At 40.3% G+C, this 12,258-nt stretch overlaps 1 protein-coding gene across 2 annotated transcripts in view; it reads left to right on the top strand.

Annotated features, from left to right (window-relative positions):
* Positions 1-524: 524 nt before the first annotated feature.
* SLC24A2 (solute carrier family 24 member 2) overlaps positions 525-12,258 on the top strand; it is a 225,368-nt gene continuing 213,634 nt past the window's right edge. For both annotated transcript variants that reach the window (XM_032880507.1, XM_032880508.1), the window contains exons 1-2: positions 525-715; positions 2,573-3,657. In XM_032880507.1, coding sequence (XP_032736398.1) covers positions 2,728-3,657 — 930 coding nt within the window. In that variant the 5' untranslated portion in view covers positions 525-715; positions 2,573-2,727. The remainder of the gene's footprint in view (positions 716-2,572; positions 3,658-12,258) is intronic.

Below are 12,258 nucleotides of genomic sequence, written 5' to 3' on the forward strand. Positions count from 1 at the left end.
TGACTCAAAATGACACCATGTCTTAGGGCTCAATTTCCTCACCCATTAAATGAAAGGTCAGCCTGCAAGACTCAAGATCTTTCCATGTCCCTACCTTCCAAACCTGAGATTTCAAGACCCCCGGGCCTGAACACACAGCCCTGCAGGCCTTTATGCCTTTTCACAGAACGTCTCTTCCACCATTACACAGCCTCCTAAAGAAATATATGACTGCTGTCACTTTTTGCAGATAATTGGGAGAGGAGGGGCCCAACATAGCTAAACCCCAAAGTTGGCCGCACTTTCAGGCTTTGGGAATCAGGCGCGTCACCGACCTGTACGATTTCTCCTCTCTGTCCTTGCTCGCCTGCAAATCCTGACCCCCGTCCCCACTGCGGAGAAATCTCCTAAGAGACGGCTGCCGGCGTAGCCTCTGAGCCCAGGAGGCGTGGAGCAGAGGGCGCGGGAGCTAAGCACGCTGCGGCCACGCTCCCCGCGCAGAGACGAGAGGGAGGGGCCGGCGGGGGCCGGGCAGCACCGGAGGCGGCGCGCGGGGCTGGCGGCGGCTCAGTCTCCTCCCGAGCCCAGCCCCGGCCGGCCAGAGCGGCGGCGGGCGACAGCCGGAGCCGGAGACCGGGCCTCGGAACAGGGAAGCGGAGAGCCAGAGAAAGCGGCGGACCGGAGTGGAGGGCCGCGCTCGGTCCCCGCCGCGTGCGCGTCCTCCTGGAGGATCCCGGTAAGTGCGGGCGGCCGAGTCCCCGCCAGCCTCCAGGCTTGGTGGCCGCAGCGGTCGTTGTCCCCGGATCCGGTGGCGCGCATCCCGCCGCTGCATCACAGCCTCACAGGTGGCTCCGCGGTGGACGTGGGTACCCCAGGCCCCGGCAAGGAGTTAGCTAACTCTCTCCGCTCAGGGACGCGGTTTCGAGCCCCCAGCTTCTTCTACCCCGACCGCCCTGGCTTCCGGCTCCGAGGTGGGGGGCGCGGCGGGGCAGGGCCTGCCGTCGGAGTAGACGCGCGGGAGGAAAGCTCCCCTTCCCCAAACCACCCATAAACGATTCGGGGAGATGCGGGCCAAGCGCCTTCCCAAGCTGCGTCTACGCTTGCTAGTGGGGCGTCTGTCCTTTAGTTTTATTTTCCTATTAGCCCACCAGGGAAAGTTTGGGACCACACAAAGCAAAGTTGGGGCGAGGCTGGGGGTGCACTTCTCAAGCAGGGGCAGCTCCCCTGGAGCGAAGCGGCGGGTTTGCAGGGGGGAGCAGGCTCGCTGGAGCTGACCCTGCGCCCTGGGAGTTGAGTCTGTCCCTGCGTGTAGCCCTGGCCAGGCATTGTGACAATACCCGGAGCGCTGTGAGTCGCTTAATCTTTGGTGCTGAGCGTCGACATCTGCAGCCAGCCAAGAATCTCTGATGGGTAGCAGCATCTTAGCCTGGTTTGACTTGTGTTCTTGCTCTGCTCTGCAAACCTAAACTCCAGCTAATCTCGGTGTTTAACTGGCGTGTGTTTAATTAGCTTATTTTACACCTGAGATGATCTCGGAGAGCCTCTAAAATGAAATCGTCAATGTAAAAAACAACAACAATCGTGTTTTTAAATAAAAATTTAAATAGGAGCCTTCAGAATATCCGCTGTTGTGTCTAGATATCTAGTTTTACCCATCTCTGTGGGATAGAGAATGAAAACTGCTTGAAATTCTAGCCTACTAGAAGAGTCGGTGTCGGGGCTCTTTTTGTCAGATGTTGTGGACAGAGGTGTTGCTGCAGCTTGCTTATTGTCTACGAAATACACATTGAGTCTCCAGAAATAAACTACTTGTTAGGAGTTGTTTGATTTACTATGTTGTCTAATTTACATATGACTAAATGTTGTTTTTAAAAACAAGCTTTAGCTGAAAACAATATCTGGATGTTTAGGGAAAACGGTCCATGTCACCAGAACATTCTTTTGTAAACTTAAATTTTTAAAGGACTATTTTCCTGCATCAGACATAGGAGAAGCTTTTCATGAACAATAAGACGCTGAGATCTTTATGTGTATAGAAAAAGAGTGCTGACTCCTCCGGCACTCAGTGCTTTCAAATGACAGATTAAATCAGAAAATTGTGCCTTTAACTGGAATTATATAATTGGGTTGAAAGAAAACACAATGAGTAATTATTGGTTGTCAAGTACTTAGGTAGTTCTAAAAGAAGTGGTATCTTTTAATCACTGGGCGGTTATTTGTTACATGATTAAAGGTGGGATAAACTGATAGATTTTCATCTACAAGTTTTTTTTTTTTAATATTTACACACACTTCTACATAGTCTAATGGACATGGGGCTTACCAATATGTTTGAGCATATAAATACATGATTGCTATAAGTGCTTACTAGGTGCCACATCCTATTCTAAATGTTTCCTCTTCAAAGCAGTCCTTGGTGGCAGATGCTGTAATTGTTCTTATTTCTGGGATGGGGAAATGGAGGCACAGTGAAGTGAACTAACTCACCCAAGGTCAAACCCAGGATGGGACTTTATCATACCCGGAAGTTCTTTTTGTAGAAAAGACTTATGATTTTGTCATTTACTTATCCTTGTTTTAATTTTTCTTTAAGCATAAATGTCAAAAATATTTCCCGAGAAGCATAAGAACCCCTGATTGTGGAAGGGTCCCACAAGCACTGTTGACTGTAAAGTGAAGAGAAGTATGAGAGAGCCATCTGGTTGAGTCTACCATTGGAAGACCACCACATCCACCAGAAGACCCGGGATGGATCTGCACCAAAGCACTGCTATCCCTTTGCTGGAGAAATGGTGTTTGGAGAAGTCACTCTCTGGCTGCAGGAGACATTATAATGTCAGGAAAAAACTGAAGTTAATTCGAATCTTGGGCCTTCTCATGGGCCTAGTCGCCATTAGCACTGTCTCGTTTTCAATCAGTGCCTTTTCTGAGACGGAGACCCAGAGCACAGAAGAGGCCGTGGGGGCAAGTGGCTCTAGCGCCATACACGGTTACCGTCAGAGAACTCTCTTAGATTTAAATGACGAGATCCTGGATTATACTCCACAGCCCCCTCTTTCTCAGGAAGACACATCTGAGAATGCTACAGATCATGCCCAAGGAGACTACCCAAGAGACATCTTTTCCCTCGAGGAGCGAAGAAGAGGCGCCATCATTCTGCATGTCATTGGAATGATCTACATGTTCATAGCCTTAGCCATTGTCTGTGATGAGTTCTTTGTTCCCTCTTTGACTGTCATCACTGAGAAATTGGGCATATCTGATGATGTGGCCGGAGCCACCTTTATGGCCGCGGGGGGCTCTGCCCCTGAACTTTTCACATCTCTCATAGGGGTATTTATTGCTCACAGCAATGTTGGCATAGGCACAATCGTGGGCTCAGCGGTGTTCAATATCCTCTTTGTCATTGGCATGTGTGCTCTGTTTTCTAGAGAAATCTTAAACTTGACATGGTGGCCACTCTTTCGGGATGTGTCCTTCTACATCGTTGACTTGATCATGCTGATCATATTTTTCCTGGATAATGTTATCATGTGGTGGGAAAGCTTGCTTCTCTTGACAGCTTACTTTGGCTATGTGGTTTTCATGAAATTCAACGTCCAAGTAGAAAGATGGGTGAAGCAAATGATAAACCGCAATAAAGTCGTCAAGGTGACAGCTCCAGAGGCCCAAGCGAAGGTTGGTGGTGGTAATTGTTTATTTAATGTTCTGAATGATTATGTATTTGAGATCTACCACTTTCTTAATGGGATGGGGTTTGGGGCTAATGTGGGTAGCAGATTGCTTTCTGCAGTTCTGTGATAGCTAGACTGACGGGGCAGTGGGAAACATAATTTGGGGATATTCTGGTGGATGTCTCGAATTCCCAAGCTCCTGGCTTCCTAGTTAAGCATTGATGAATACAGGTTATGTAAGTATCCCAGAGTGGACTCAACAGTTATTTGCATCTGGAAGTAGGCATAATGATTTCATGAGCAATTTAATTTTCACAGGAGTGTGTGTGTGCATGTGTGTGTGTGTGTGTGTGTGTGTGTGTGTGTAACTCAGCAAGTTGCAGGTATTTTTTTTTTTAAGTAGGTATGTGACAATGATCAAGAATCCTCTTTTTAAAGACGTTTAAGGAAGAAAATTTGCTTGTGTCTTCAGAGCTGTACCTTTAAGTGAGCAGCAGGGCCCAAAAGGACTGGTCATTGGAAATGGTCACAGCCATTTTTCTTAATCCACAAAATGATCTTCAGACCGCTTGACCAGGAGCTGATGGAGATCCATGAGAAGGTGTCATTGCCAAGCCTTGCTGTCTGCCTCCATGGCTTGATGGCCCACTTTGCATGCCGTGATAAATATGACCCAAAATAATTTTACAGTAGAATTTGAGGGAGTTTCATGATAAGAGTGGCCATCCTTCCACTTAGATGGTGAGCACATTGGTATAGGGCTGAGATTGAATTGCTCTGCAAAAAGGTAAACCAATTTTTAAAAATAATGGATAAACAACACCAAAAAATCTTGGGTTAAGTATATAATGAAGTTCTGATTTATATCCTAACATTGGAATGTTGTCTCTGAATGTGATTTTAAACAGAAAACCAAAATACATATGCAGATTTTTCATACGAGCATCTGGGGGAAATCTCATGTATGCAAAAAACAGATGTTGAGTGGAGGGTGAGATATTTTATCAAAAAAAAAAAGATATTAACTTAGCATAATTCCTTTATGTTCAGATTGGATGACCACCCATCATTTTTGTAGCAACCATGACATGGAAGCAAAAAACAAAAACACACAAACAAAAAACACCCCCAAAACCCAAAATGCCAATAATACTATTTATTATGTGTAAAAGAAAAATGTTTTCTACTATATTTTTTCTGACATTTCACTCAGCATATGGTTGTTTGTTAGAAACTGTAGTAAAAAAAAAAAAAAAGTTATTTAGCAGTAGACATGGCAAGTAAGCATTCAGATGTTAGAACCGAATATATATCCTTACGGGTATCATTGGACCCCTCTTCCTGCTCTAATTTTGTAGCCAAAAGGATGATCCCTCAAGCCTGATTGCTAGTTTGAGCAGATCACATTAATAATCTATGTGTTTATTTCAATTAGAGTACTTAATAATTGCCAAGGGAAGGGCATATTTGTTTAGAGCAAAGGAAACAATTTGTCGTCTTATAAACACACATCAAGGGTAAAAAGTCTTTTCGAGGGCTCAGTATATTTTTGTTTTGTTCACAACAGTGGAACTTCACTAATTTAATCGCAGATTCTGCTGAAGGTTATACTGACAACATTTGTGATAAAGGAATTTACAGAGCAATCCAAAGGTATATTTAGAATGCAGGGGGATTTTATATTCTGATTTGAGGAGGAGCTGGTTCTGCATGTTCGGGAATAACTTTTTAAATACAGTTTACAGGCAATATTTAATCAATTATAAACCATTCATTAAAGGAGCTCTGGCAGGATCTTTACCTATACAGTAGGTGACTCTCATGTCATTTTTGTACTTGAAAGTCAGCGGCTTAGGCTGACAATCCTTAGCAGTTGTTATGCAAATCCATAATTCAGTGCTATGCTTAATATTGCACAGTTTTTAAATTTGGAAATTCTGGGTTTACCTAGTTTAAAAAGGGAGTAGATTGGATTCATGTCTATTTCTCCTGTTTTTTATTCCCCCCCCAAACTATGTTGACTGTAGTATTTACCTTATTAGCACTAAGTAGCTTTAATTTATTCCTTTTAATTGTTATTATTTCTTTTGGCATTCAATAACTACATTGAACTATAAATTATCATGAGAATAGAATTTTTTTTAAACATAGCTATGTCTTGTTTGGTGTTCCTCAAAAATGCTAGAATACATTTCTTAGGGGGAACAATGCATAATGATAGGAGATTTCCTTTAGGAAATTTCACCTTGCCAATTTCATCTTGAAGTGTCATTGGAAAAAAAATTTTTTTGTTTCAGCTATTAGTCTTTGTCATATGCTTGATTTCAGAATCTCATGGAGGTTTTGCTGCCCAAACACTGAACATAAGCTGTCCCAAAGAGGGATGAGTCTTTGAGTGTGGCCATCTAGTTCTCTAATCTGTAGAGTTGATTTCTGAAGACATACCCCACCATCCCAGAAGCCAGTGCTTCTGATATCATCAAACCATGCAGCTAAGAGACCCTAACCCAAATGCAGCCCTCAGTGAAGTCTTCATGGAGAGGAATGAGCTGTAGAAGAATTTAGGAAGCAAAATAGCATGTTTTTTGTGGTTGTCTGTGTACAACTATGGAGCATGGGAGTTTGGGAAACTAGAGGAAACATATTTTAGATGTTCTTACACATATCATCAGCGGTTCTTGCTAAAAAATCATCAGCTCTGCTGCGCTCTTGGCAGTGAACTGTTTTGGAAACTATTTGCTTCAGAGGCAAGTTGAAAATTCTAATTTGATTCCATTATTGAGGATATATGTCATGGGGCAACTAGGAAATGTGGAAAAATGTGAGCTGGCATATTTTTTCATAGTTACAGTAATAGTTTCTCATCTCATTTAATTTTTTCACCCTGTGTGTGGTTTTTATTTGTTATTACTATTATTTCTTTTAGTGATAAGAATATCCTTTTTGAAAAGTTGTGTGGTGTCATGACAGGGTAAATAGATCTGGGACACTGACTCACGGTAAAAAAGGGTTTTGACCTCAGTCTCTAATCAGCCGGGTGATCTCAGAAGTTATATAAACTCTTTGAGCCTTGGTTCCCTAATTTGGACATGAAAGTAATAATGCCAAAAAAAAAAAAAGAAAAAAGAAAGAAAAGAATAGTGCCTACTTCATGGAGCTAGGAAAATTATTAAATGAAGAAATGAATGCTAAGCACCTAACATAGTCCTTGGCAAACGTGGGTTGTTCAATAAATGTTAGCTCTTTTTCTTTTATAATCTGTTCTTAAATGAAAAGTGAGTCAAAATAAATTATTTTTTAAGATTTATTTATTTAGTTGAGAGAGAGAGAACGTGAATGTGAGTAGGGTGAGGGGCAGAGGGGAGGGAAAGAGAGACTCTCAAGCAGACTCCCCACTGAGCACGGAGCCTGCTGTGGGGCTCCATCGTACGACCCTGAGACCATGACCTAAGCTGAAAACAAGAGTCCGACGCTCAACAGACTGAGCCTCCCAGGCACCAGTAAAATACATTATTTTAAATTCAAGAATTTCACATTTTTTTTTTTTAAAGATTTTATTTATTTATTTGACAGAGAGAGATCACAAGCAGGCAGAGAGGCAGGTAGAGAGAGAGGAGGAAGCAGGCTCCCCGCTGAGCAGAGAGCCCGATGCGGGGCTCGATCCCAGGACTCTGAGATCATGACCTGAGCCGAAGGCAGCGGCTTAACCCACTGAGCCACCCAGGCGCCCCGAGAATTTCACATTTTTTAAAAAACTGGAATTCATGCCAGTGAATCAGAGTTAAGCAGGTCATTGTCTCCCTTTGGGGCAGAGACTGTTTGTCACAGTATGATATTTATAAGCCCTCGTTCACATAGAGTGAATACATGCAGGCCAGGTATTATCATAAACTCTAAGGAAACCTCCAAATGCATTTATTGTCCTGAAATTTTATTGTGTAGACTTTTGCTTGAAATAAGTAAGCCGTGAACTGGGGTTGAGAAATACCGAGGCTGAGCAGAGATTTTTGTTTTAAGTGTATTCTTATTTATAAATGATTGGGCCTCTCTTCTAAAAAAAAAACCTCTCCAAATTGGTCAGGAATAACTCTGAATCCTGCAGGATGTGAAGCCACAGAACCTCAGGACATCCAGAGCATTTTACGGTGCTTCTGGTCCCTTGATCTGTTACTGTGCTAGGCTGTCATTGGCCTAGAAAGCAGCTGTCCATGGTATTTAACTTCTTCTGAGATTTGGCATTATAATCTGACAGCAAGTCAGCCCAGTTCTGATGAAGAGGACGGTCTAAATAAAGGCGCTTAAAGCTGGATCGTGGAGGGTAGGCTAGTTAGTAGTTTAGGTGTGCTTTGCTTTATTCAGTTTGTATATTCCTGAAAAGTTGTTTGTAAATAGAGTTTTTGTGGTGCAGATTGTTACTAATGTTCATGAGAAAAACAAAACCAGAACAACACTATAAATATTCCTCACAAAGTGAAGTCGTTCTTACAAGGTTCTACACCACAAATAATCTTACCGATCCAAGTGTGTAGGTCCAAGGTTGCTTAAGGCATGGATGATTCTAGATATACAACCTTTGTTTCCTTTCTTAGTAAATGAATTAGTAAAATTCCTGTACAGACTTCAAGGAAGGTAAGGTAAGATCATCTTTATAATAAATAAATGGATAGTATTACTTAGCGGATTTGGAAACTCTCTGTCCTTGTCACGAGAAAGAAAATTTAGGCATTAAAATTCTTACCTGAGGGTGTCTGGGTCGCTCAGTTACTTAAGCAACTGCCTTGGGCTCAGGTCATGATCCCAGAGTCCTGGGATGGAGTCCCACATCAGGCTCCCAGCTCTGTGGGGAGTCTGCTTCTCCCTCTGACCTTCTCCTCTCTCATGCTCTCTCCCACTGTCTCTCTCTCAAATAAATAAATAAAATCCTTAAAAAAAAATCTTAACTGACTAGATGTCTGTGAATGTAGTATATTTACCTAGGAATACAGCATGGCACTCTTTTCCTTGCTTTCTTTCCTTCTACGAACATTAAAAGCAAACGTTTTGGTTACTGCATGTGATTCGGAGAGTGAACAGGCATTTCAACAGACCCAGAAAGCCCAGCAGATTTTAATACACAGAAGTCAGATTACATTTGGCTTTTCATCCTTGCTTCTCTGATTTCTCCAGTAAGAGAAGACCTAAACTTTGTGAATCCTGGCAATCTTGAGAGCAAGGATTTACCACCATTTCCGTTCCTTCCTCCCTTCCTGCTTTGTCCATCCCCCACACCCCATTCCTCTCTTCCTTTTTCTTTACTTTTCTCTCTGCCTGTCTCTCTTTCTGGCAGAACCAGAACATTTGTGTTTTAACTTTAATAAGGAATGGGATTCCTATGTTGAACACTTCTTTGGCTGTTGGGGAGGCAACTACATCTTCAGTGTAGATGGTTTCATTTTCTCATTCTTCTATTTTCAAAACTCTTTTGTTTTAAACAATTCCCTAGTAGGCAGAATATAGCTACATTTTGCTTAATTCATTTTGACAATCATTATCTTTTAACTGGAAAGTTTTGTTTATTTACATTGATTGTCATTACTGTTACATTTGGATTCTTTCTATTATGCTACTTTTTACTTTCTATTCATTCTGATCCTTCTGTTTCTTTCTAATTTTTTCTTCCCCCCCCCCTTTTTTTTTTTTTTTGGAGAAGGAGAGGCATTGAATTATTTTCCTTAAATTTCTTTTTCCCTTTAATAGTGTGGGATTTATACACTCTATTTCTATTCTTTTAGTGTTGGCCTATACATTTTAATATGTATAATTAACATAGTATAGGTTAATTACACTCCTGCCAAATAACCCAAGGACCTTAGGACATTTTAACCCTATCACTTCTCCCCTGTTGTATATGACCCAAAGTCCATGATTTAAGTTCTGTCTTCATGTTTGATAACAGCTTTATTGATGTATAACTTCACTTTTTTAACCCTACAAACTAGACGTTGTCATCATGCCATTGGTGATTTTAGACTTAACCATTTTTACCAGCTTTACCCCTCCTCACTCTTTTCTTCTACTGACTTAACATTTTTCGTAAGTTCCTTTAGCAAGAATCTATTCCTAGTAGGTGCTCCTGTTTGTATTTGCTTACAGATGAATTTTGCTTTTAATCCTGAAAGACAGTGTGGGTAGAAAATTACTTTCTCATTTGACTTGGAAAATTATATTCCACTGTCTCTGGCTTCCATTTTTGAGGTTGAAAAAAACAAAAACAAAAACGCTGTAAGTGTAGATGTTGATCCTTTGCAAGAAATCTGTCTTTTCTCTTTGACTATATTTAAGGTTTTTCTCCTTGTTTCTGGTGGTTACTGTTTTCGTTATGCCATGTCAGGTATTGTTTTCTCATTTATTTATCCCCAACTTGTGATTCACTAGACTTGCTGATTTTGGAGATTAGTGCATTCTACCAGTTTCTGCTCTACCTCATTCTTCCTATGGTCTTGTAGAATTCCAATTAAACAGATATCCCATCTCAACCCATCTACCACATCTTGTAACTGCTCCTTTTTTTCTGTCTCTGTCCCTCATTCTGCTCCTTTCTTTATGTCGACCTCCTAGTTTCTAATTTTCTCTTCAATTTTGTCTAATCTGCTCTAGAGCTCATGCATTAAGTTTCTAACATTATTATATTTTTCATTTCTAGAAGTTTTCTTGTGGCTCTTTCTTATCTGTCAGGTTGACTTTCATTGTTTCTTATTCCTTTATCATGTATTGACTTCTTTTATTTCTTTAGAAATGTTAAATTCACTTATATTTTGTAATCAATATTCTTAGTGACAATGTTCTTGCAGGTCTAGTGTTGCTGTTTTGCTGATTCTCGATCATGTAGTGTTGCTTTCTTACATATGTAGTGATTTAAAAAACAAAAAACTAAATTCCTATCCCTTGGAACTTTACCCATGGGAAGTCATTGAGGCCTGGGTTTTAAGTGTGTTCTTCTGAATAGGAATGTATTTGTTCTTCAGCAGGTGACTGATAACACAACCAGCCTGGCATCATTCTAACCTAGATGTTTGACTTTTTCTATCCATGTATTTTGAACTCAGACTCCAAACCTATGTGAGTGAGCCAGTGATAGAAATTTTTAAAGGATTTGTGCTTACTTGGTGGTGTTGATTCTAAGAAACCCCTGACTCCTCACTAACATAGATAATTTAAAAAACATTATATCCAACATTTTGGGGTATGATCTACTGAGAATTGTTTTTCCAAATATTTGGTCTATTATATTGCCAAAAATATATGTTTCAGACTGTGGGTTTTTCAGAAGATAATGCATATAACAAGAGATACTGATATGAAATTTTAACTGAGTACTCTCAGAGTGTTTCATGCAGCCTGACCACCACAATAAAGCTTCTCATCAACAAAAATCCTACCAATGGTGAATTTGGAGTCAAATCTAACAGGCAATTCTAACCCAAGTTATTTGGGACCACTTTAAATTTGCCTTTTAAATAGTATTTTTACCAGATACGAAAGTAATATATTCATTTTACAGGATTTAAAAAACACATCAAAATATATTAAAGAGATTTAAAATAACCCATAATCTCTCCACTGTACCATCCAAAAATAATTCTGCATGTTTGCATGTATTCTTCCAGACTTTTCCCACATGCACATACACACACGTATATTCACATATGTATCTAAGTATTTAGATAAATTGGAATCATATTGGACTTGCATAACTTTAAACTTGAGTTTTTAACATTTCAGTTTTTTAAGATTTCATTTATTAGAGAGAGAGAGAGAGAGAGAGAACATGCAAAAGCATGGGGAAGGGCAGAGGGAGAAGCAGACTCCCCACTGACTGGGGAGCCCAAGTCAGGGCTCAATCCCAGGAATTGTGAACTGAGCTGGAGGCAGATGCTTAACTAACTGAACCACCCAAGTCCCCCCATTTAATTTTTTTTTTGTTTAACTTGACTATTTATGACTATTTCCTCATATCATTAAATGTAATTCCTTGTTTAGTATTATTGTAAAAAATATTCCTTTTCATATTATAAAATGTTGCAAATATATCACTACTATAAAAAACGGTACAACAAAGAGCCTTACATACACACACATTCTGATTACAGAAAATCAGGAATTCTGGATCAAAGTTTATGAGCATTTTAAAGGTTCTGCTACATTGCAACATACTTGGTAGTGTTGACTATTATCATTTTTAATGTATTTATGTTTTCACAGTGAAAATAACATTTTGTTTTAATTTGCATTTCTTTGAGAGGTGGCATATGGAAAAATATGTTTATTGAGAATTAATTTTTAATATGTTGCCAGTTTGCTGTATATCTTTTGTGTCATTTTTAATATTTTTGTGATGATTCGAAGATCTCTTACAAGTATATGTTGAGAATCACAAACATTAGCTTTCATCCCTCTCCATTATTTCCACACTCATATAAAGCCAGGAGGTTTTTGTGTTTTTTGTTTTAAAGGATGAATTATTTTGAAGGAGGCCTTATGACTCAGGAATTGGGAGACAAGGTTCCCAGGGACTGGCCATATGACCTTCGGGGGAGTCTGTTCCACCTAAGACCCCTGTTTTCTC

The sequence above is a fragment of the Lontra canadensis genome, unplaced genomic scaffold, assembly GCF_010015895.1.
Source record: "Lontra canadensis isolate GAN:19392208 unplaced genomic scaffold, GSC_riverotter_1.0 scaffold70, whole genome shotgun sequence".
Taxonomy (NCBI): Eukaryota; Metazoa; Chordata; class Mammalia; order Carnivora; family Mustelidae; genus Lontra; species Lontra canadensis.